At 38.5% G+C, this 8,789-nt stretch overlaps 1 protein-coding gene across 10 annotated transcripts in view; it reads left to right on the top strand.

Moving 5' to 3' along the window:
• The window catches only part of Robo1 (roundabout guidance receptor 1), a 744,872-nt gene that overhangs the window by 353,230 nt on the left and 382,853 nt on the right, over positions 1-8,789 (top strand). For 4 of the 10 annotated variants that reach the window (XM_010645686.2, XM_010645689.2, XM_010645687.2 and 1 more), the window contains exon 1: positions 10-387. The exons of 5 other annotated variants lie outside the window; for them this stretch is intronic. In XM_010645686.2, the coding sequence (XP_010643988.1) occupies positions 333-387 (55 nt within the window). In that variant the 5' untranslated portion in view covers positions 10-332. Of the gene's footprint in view, positions 1-9; positions 388-2,545; positions 2,567-8,789 lie in introns of those variants that run through there. One more of the 10 variants, XM_033768170.1, reaches the window with a different exon arrangement.

Raw genomic sequence — 8,789 nt, 5'->3', positions numbered from 1 at the left:
GAGCCAGAAAAAGGCACAGACTGCTCCTCTGCTTCGGCTCTTTGTTGCGCGCTTTGGATGATCCTTGGAAGTGGCTGAGCCTCCTCGGAAACCCTGGGACTGGAGAAGACCAGCCTCGGAATTCTTCCTTGGCAAAGGGCTCTGAGATATTGACAAGCGTCCTGGAAGGTCGACAAGTAATTGCCCCGAAACTCTCCTGGCGGATTGACCCACGTTGCTTATATTAAGCCTTTGTGTGTAGGGTGTGTGGTGTGTGGCTTTATAAATTTGGGAACCCCACTTCTGCTCTCTTCTCTTGGCATGAGACTGTATGCAGAAGCCACCCAAGGACAATGATCGCGGAGCCTGCTCACTTTTACCTCTTTGGATTAATCTGTCTCTGTTCAGGTAACGAGTGTCTTTTTTCCTTCACCCTTAACCCCCACCCCCATTCCCTCTCCACTTCAAACCCCGAACTGAGTTTTGGCGACCTCTCCCTTCAAAGCCCGTAAGGGCTCGATCCTTGGCAGAAGTTTTAGGCGAAGAGGTACCTAGTTCACATCTGTGCTTGTACCTTTTCCCCCATCCACCAAACTGTCCCCAATCCTCCCTAAATCTCCCCCAAACCTCGGCCTTTCGCCAAGTTCAGGGCACGCCCTGCTCTGGGCAGACGCACAACTGAGCACCCGGGTGGGAGGAGGCTGCGACCGACGGAGGGCTCAGCCCCGGGAAGAGTGGATTGGAGCGTCCCCCATCGGCGGGTCCTCGGGGCCGAGAGTGTTGCGTTGGGAAGTGCGGGGAATCTGGGACCCAGACTCTTCAGGATTCCAGAACCTGGTCCTCCAAGCCTCTCTTCTTCCGAACACAAGGGGTTATTAGTAGTTGTTTTATGTAACCAAAGTCTGTAATTAAATTCGATTCTGAAGAAGCTTCAGGAAATAACTCCTTCTCAGGGTAGGATACAAACTAGCCACTGCCTGACTGGGTTTAGAAGGAAAACAGACGGTTGCAAATATCAGGGAAAACAGTTAGTTGCCTGGGAATTCTCGTTGGTGAGGGAAAACAGAAGGCTGCCTTAGGATTTTTAGGATTAATTAAACAGTACTGAAACTCCAGATGAAGTGTTGGAAGGATGCAAAGGCAGCCTTCTGGTGTAAGAGTACGCGTTGTATCTGCTTTTGAAAACAATTTGCTTGCATTCCCCAAGAAACTTTTACTATGGGTGAACCCAGCCACGACTCAACTTTTTGTTTCTTTCTTTTGGTAGATTCTGGTTTCAATCACGGATCCAATTTCAGGCCTTAAAACCACACCACACACACACACACACACACACACACACACACACACACACACACACACTGAGTGTACTTCAGGGAGTTTTTATAGTCTAATACTGAAAGTCAGATTGCATCAGGGCCTATAGGTTAGAGTCTCTCAATTTGCAGAATTGTAAAATCATTTTGAAGGTTAGTTTGGGCTTTGTATTTGGGCTTTGTGATGATGCTTTATGTTTAAATCAATGGTGTTTCTTAAACCAAATAGTAAATGGGATATGCAAAGAAAACAAACATATATCAGCTAAATGATAGCAAATAGAAACCTAAAAGAACTTAAGATCATGTAATGTGCCTCCTGACTATAAGTTACAAGGGGCATTTGAACTGAACTAAATAATAAATTCACTATGTTAGCATTCCTTTAAAGAACATAGAAACTGAAGTCTCAGTCTAGATATCTTACATGTGTCACAGTGGATAGCCAGGAGATTAAACCAGCTCCTTGGAACCACCTTTCCCAATTTCCTGCTTCCCTTTTCTACAAAGCTGCTTTTTTTTTTCTTTCTTCTAGTTTGCATATCTGAGTGATTGAGTAGTTCCTCCAAATCCCATGCCCTGGCATGGATGCAAATCAAAAACATTAAGATCTGATCTCTCTATTTGTTTCTCTTTGCTTTGTCTCCGCTAGTTTCATTTACAGCTTCAGATACCTTTGAGATTTTTGTTGATTCACCTTCCCAGTTAAAGTTTATTCACGTGTGTAAAGTGAAGTGTCACCGTGATAAATGACTGGAGGGGCAGATTACTGAAGATAGGGGGATTAATGGTCATTATTCACTGTTTGAGCTCAGTTTGTATATGTTGGGACATTTTATCATGGCTGTAGATTAAAGATAGGGTCACACTAATAGTATATCTCTGAAAGCCAGTGGTGTCAGTGTGCCAATTTTGTCTTCGCTTGGAAAAAATATGTGGAGGTGGGCTGTCCTTTCATAATAATTGATGAGTAGTTAATATCCGAGAATTGTAATTTGAATACATATGGGGCATATTCAGAATCTTAAATTGGTGGTCTGCTTCATTTTTCTTATTTAATTTCGATTTATGCCATTGATCATTTTTATAAACCTAGAGTTTTCGTATAGTTGGGCTCACCTTGTTTGCCAAGTTCCAGGCTGGAGATGTCTTTGTAAATTGCTTCCTCATATTTAACCTTCAGTTTTTTTTTTTTTATCATTCCTCTAATAACTTTGGCTCCTGCTGTGAATATGAACTTGGGCGGCCAGTCAAATTATTGGACTACCAGGGTGAGTTCATGAGTTGTGAAGCAACGCTATTGATTTGAATAAAACTTCATAGAACTCAGATAAGTAACAAGTAGCTTGAATGTACTCAAGACACCTGGTCAGAGAATGAATGAAGTTCTTGAAAGATTGTGTTTCATGTCTTGCCTGAAGCCTAAGATCACAGTCTATGACTTGTTAATGGAGTGTATTTAAGAGAAATGTGGTGAGCTTAAATAAATCAAAGTGTACTGAGGAGGTTACCTACCTTCAACAAGATTTAACCTGTAAAAGTATCTATTGGCTGTCAGTTCTTTTTCTTTCTTTTTTAAAAAACTGGGTGCCACTCAAAGAGTCTTCAAACAGATTATAAACTCCAAGTATCCAGTATTATATTTAAACCTTGTTTTTTATCCTAACACTACATATAATATATGACTTTTTATTCTGTCAAACTAAGATTTTTTTGGGGTGGGAAGTGGGTGTCTCTTTAGAAATTCACTTTTAAGGTTTATATATCTAGGTGTCTACCTCTGTTCTATAGATGGCTAGACTTTACGTGAGGAGTGGAGGTGGGGAACAGAAAGGGTAGCTTTGTTCGTTTGTTTTGTTTTTTATTTTTATTTTATTTTATTTTTGTTTTTTTTTTTTTTGAGACAGGGTCTCACAATGTAGTTGAGACTGACCTGGAACTCACTATGTAGCTCAGGCTGGCCTTGAACTCACAGCGATCCTCCTGCCTCAGCCTCCAGAGTGCTGGGATTACAGGCATGCGCCACCAGCCCGGCCAGAAAGGATAGCTTTGAAAAAACTGCACTCTCAGGAGCTGCTTCTCACATCTGTCCTTCCTAGACTTCCTCTTCTCACATCCATTTGCTGAAGTCTGCTTTTGAGTGAAAGTGATTGAATTTCAGTTCAAATTGAGGATGAATTTCAAAGTAGAAGTTTCCTAATGTTGCCTTGCCTTTTCTTTTGGGGAGGACTGTTTTCCTTATAAGTTTCATGATTTGAGTTACTTACCTAGGTCTCCATCCCCACACTCCTTTCTCCACCCTCTTTCTGACAAGATTGTTGAGTAATTCCAAGTACTGTTTAGTTTCTTTATAGCTTTGCTGACATTTACGTATACACACCTGAATACTGTGATGTCTTTAAAATTATCTTTATTTCTTTATAGAGGCTCTCTAAAACATGTCTGTGGTTAAAATATTTTTAAAGCACAAAGTTTACCTGAACATATGTTTCTAAATTTTTGCTATGACAAATGCAATATTTTTGTAGGGGTTACAGTGATATAAAATGCTAAATTTCAAACTAACAATGACAAGTACTTATTCATTTTTAAATTAACTAGTTCGTACCTATAATTATATCTACAATTTAAAATATCTGAGTAAGAGAAATATCTGAGAGGAAATTTATAACACTTTTTTGTTGTTGTTTTTTTGGAAACAGGGTCTCACTATGTAATTCAGGCTGAGCTTTATCTCACCATGTACCAAGTCTGGCCTCAAACTTACGGTGACCCTCCTGCCTCAGCCTCCCAACTGCTGGGATTAGAGGCCTGTGCCACCATGCTCAGCTAGATAACATCTTTTAATGAAGGTCATAAAAGATTAGTCGTAAGTGTTGTCATATATTAATAAAAATGCTAAAGTAATGCTTAAGTTTTGATTATTTAATGAATTAATCCCTAACATAAAAATGAAAACTTCCTTGCAAGCTTGACTTTTTTAAAATGGAAAAATATGAGGAAATCAAAGCTGTCACCCACTTAAAAGGTAGGCCTAAAGTAATCCATAGAGTAAAGAAGGAGTTTGGAAACAAGAAAAGTAGAAAGAAAAAGAACCAGAAGCAGAAGTCTAAAGAAGTGTACTAAGAACTGAGATCCAGCAATGAGTTAGTTTTAAAACAGAGGCTGAGAAGGTGTGGAGAGGACCATGGATATGCTGCGTGGTGGTTACAGAGCTTGGCTGGTGTGTGAGAGGCCCTGAGTTCAATCTCCGGCACCACAAAAGCATGTGGAAAGTTAATTAATTAAAGTATAGACAGTGGAGTAGGTGTAGAAGATGCATTTACTTCACTTACAAGTGAACGCTAACTACAAACAGCAGAGGAGCAAGATGGAAATGTGGATCTCTGAAAGTTCCAACAGTGTGTGCTCTCTAAGTCACTTTTAATAAGACATTAGAATACCGATTGCCTTGATGTATATACAGGTGTGAAAAATAAAGTAGTATCTGTCTACATCTTGACACTTTTGCTTGGAGAGGATCAGTAAAGTGAAAGAAGAAAATAATTTAAAAATGAGATTGAGTTCAAATGAGAAACTTGATGATGACTACTAGTGTTCTTATGAGGGTATGACTGTCACTTATTGACCATTAACTGTCTCATGTAATAGTACTTGTGACAACCCTGTAACTTGAAAGCTGTTGTAAGTAGCTGTGAAAACAACATCATAGAGAAGGTAGGAGATGTGGATGAGCAGAGATTTGAACCAGGCTGGCTCTAAAACACTTCATTTATGAATTTTTCTACTTGAAAGAGAGAAATGAAGATTTTAAATAAAAAAGACTTGGTTAAGTCACTTTTAATTTTAAAATTTGTCCCGAAAAAATCTACCTAAACAAGACTGTATAGATTCAGTCCTTCTTATGTGGAAGGGAGGCATTATTTTTCCTGTCATTGAGAAAATAGTCTTTCCTCAGGCAATACAGTGAGCTCTTTATATCTGTGAGGTTCGTATTCAGCCTTGATCCTGCCTGCATTTTCTGGCGTACTTAAAAGAGGAGACAGAGAGGATGTCACAACACTGTCTGCTGGAGGTACAGATGCACATAGATCTCAAGTCAAGTTGTGTTTTGGAAAATGAATACCATTTTCATTCACAAGCTCTTGAGGAAGGATTTTGCTCTGAGTCCCAAGGACATAATTGGTGCTTGTCAGAGAAGAGCCTGTGGAGAGACAATCATGTCCCCTGTGGTTGCTCTTCCCCTCCGGGTTAGTGATGGTCTGCCGGTCATTTAGCAGTAGATGAGCCTTTTGCTTGATTGCTGTTCACAGATGATTCTCTTCATGGTTACTGATCATGGAAGGGTTGAACATTAATACCTGGTTGATCAGCTGGTCGGAAACTGCTTATGCATAGCCAATAAAGTTGCCATCCTGTGGAGATCAAAAGACCACCTCCTTTCTTCTCATTTCTGGATTAGCATGGTTTCCTTTTCTCTTTCTCCCTCCATGCTTGCTGTTCTTCAATCTTGCTGTTGACGACGAAGAAGAAAAGATTATAGTGTACAGGGAGATAGCTTTGATCTCTCCTCCTTTGCCTTTTCCTTTTTCTCTTTTTCTGCCTCTCTGCATCCAAAAGGCTATTTCTAACCTTGGAGGGTGTCATGTTGCTTGCTTCATGGGAGCTCTTAGCCTCATTTCCCTTCAGCCAAAACAGGCTGTTACAAATCCCTTACTCCTGTGATTTTACTTGGCTTCCAAACATCTATGACAGTGTTGTTCCACACATAAAATAATATTTTGAACAGCATGACTGTGCATATCTTTCTGACTTCATTCAAGGGGAGAGGAATCTCTGGTTTTCACAGCTGTGCTTGGCTTTAGAGCTGGAAAAGAATATCTGTTGATTTTATTTAATTAATTTGTCTTATTTTCTTGCAGGTGAGTGTATAGAAGGTAAATGATTGTAGAAAATCTTCTTGGATCACGAGTTTGATGCTAAATAGTCTATGGGCTTAATGCCTGTCACCTAGTTTGACACTTAAATGAAGCGTTAAAAGCACCATCAATGGATACAAGCAAATGTCAACAGAGCAGTGTGGGTCTGTGTTAAGTGGGAATATGGCCTTTTTATGTCAAGTGATTGATTTGTCCGCATCATACAGAAAATAGTCGGCTTTGGTTCCCAATAATACAATGTATTTTAGGAATCTCCTTTTTAGACTGTGTTGGTCTTCCAGTTAAGTGAAGTTTACTAGAAAATATTTTTTAAAGCACTTCTGGCAATAGCAAGTTACAATTACATCTTATAAGATACTTTTGATTCGATTTCAGAAAATGTCAAGTTCAAAGTATGTCTGTGTTCAACTCATTTGTACAAGAGCTGAGAGGAGGGAACAGTTTGTCTGTAGTCGGCTATGGAAGGAACATGGAGTCCTCAGAACATTCCCCTAATTATTTGCAGTGGATTCTATTGGAGAATACTACTGTACTTGCCATGCCCTACAGATTTACCACTGAATGTGAGGAAATCAGTATTTGAAGAATAACAAAATTATTACTTGTATCCATTTAGTAGTTTAAAGATTATTTTAGTTATATGGTATGTCTTGATTGAACTTAAAATTTCATTGTGGATAGGAGGAGAGTGTTCAGATGACCATGAAGTTCTTTGTAGCATTTTGTATATGGCCATGATTCATGTTCTATCATGTAAAAAATCAACTTTGTGGGCTGGGGATTAGCTAAGTGGCTCTTTGCCTGCCTCACAAGTACAAGGTCCTGAGTTCAATTTCTGGACCCCCCCCCCGCAAAAAAAAAGACAGACAGAAAGGAAGGAAGGAAGGAAGGAAGGAAGGAAGGAAGGAAGGAAGGAAAAATACAAAAACAAATCAACTTTGTGTATTTACTTCTGAATTTTAGAAGAGACAAAGGCGAGCTTTGAGTTTCTTTCTTTTAAAGTGATTGAGACCCTTTTATATTATTAGAGATTCCAGGATAAAAAAAAATGGGGATAGGGCCAAAGAATGACTAATCAGGACCTAAATATTTCAAGATTATTTGACATTGTAAAATGCTAATGAGATAGGCTAATTCTGCTAATTTGATATCCAAACTTAATCTATATTCTTTTTTATTTTCTCATTGAGTATGCATTACTTCTTTTATCAATACTCATGGACTAACAATTTGGCTAAAGAAATATGTCTGTCTGCAATTCCCCTATCATAAAACAAAATGTATGCTGTTAGTTTCACAGATCTAAAAGCTGGTTTTGTTTACTCAGGCTTGATTTAAAAGGCAGTCTTTATTACTCTGAAACTTCACTAAAATGGTGCTTGCTCGTATAACAAAGTGAGTTAAAGCACATTTGTACGTGTTAACTATACACCTCTCAGCAGCTTAGAACTACTCTAGTTGCTTAGCTTGGGCAGTAATTTCAGAGCCTCCAGACCTCTCACTTAGCAAGTTGTCTGAGTAAAGTAAACTGCCCTGTGCTGCCTGTGTAGGATAAAATTCATCTGTTCTCTCTCCTATTTGAGAAGAAGCAAGATTCTAGCAATATGATACTAAGTGTATAGCCATAATTTTCTTAAACTAATGAATTAGTCTCCATTATATTGTAGCAACCTAGGGTGGGGGTTTAGTTCAGTGGTTCCACTGCCTGCCTCACAAGCCCAAGAACCCAAATTTGATCCCTGGTACCAAAAAGAAAAAGGTATATTGCAAAAACCTAAACATGTAGAAGGAAAACAAGAGAGAGGTAAGGCCTTCCTTTGAATATCTGTGCAAATGGGAGGAACAGTCACTAACAAGGTCTTTGCTATTAATCTCTATGACTTCAAGTTGAAAAGGAGCATTGTGAGAGCAGCATCTATTTAGATTCAGTATGAGAATGGAAAAGAAATATGTTATATTATTTGGACTTTACTCTTAAAAGGTCATCACTTCCTATGAATATAAATATCTGTTATATACTTATATCGTAGATATTTATCCTATGATGACGATGATGAAAAACTAGGTGATTAAAGAAAGAATTGATGCAGTGTATCTCAATTGTATACACTGAGTTTTAAGGACTATGAAGCAATGATAATATGTATAATAATAATAGTAGTAATAATGTTAAAATCTAAAATTTATAGTGTATATACCTGCCTGGGATAGTGTTAGCATGGCTTTTCTTAACACATAAAGCAACCGTGTTTAGAAGGAACGTGTATTATCCCTATGTATTGATAGGGAAAACGGAGTTCAGAAAGTTAAGCTTCTTGTCTAGGGACAGTGATTGAGGTGGAGTGAGGTTTTAAAACCAGGCTGTCTGAATCAGAAGTCTTGCTCTTCACAGTTATGTAGTTATAATTGTGCCTGCTCCCTTAAAGTAAAATGCAGGTGAAACTGTAACAAATATATATAACAACTTAAGGTGCTTGCTTTGTAAAGGAAGCTAGATCATGTTTTAATCTGTTTAAGTTCCTTTTTATTTTTATTTATTTATTTATTTATTTAT

The sequence above is a fragment of the Fukomys damarensis genome, unplaced genomic scaffold, assembly GCF_012274545.1.
Source record: "Fukomys damarensis isolate Sample0158 unplaced genomic scaffold, DMR_v1.0_HiC HiC_scaffold_24, whole genome shotgun sequence".
Lineage (NCBI taxonomy): Eukaryota > Metazoa > Chordata > Mammalia > Rodentia > Bathyergidae > Fukomys > Fukomys damarensis.
This window is presented reverse-complemented; position numbering and strand designations above follow the sequence as displayed.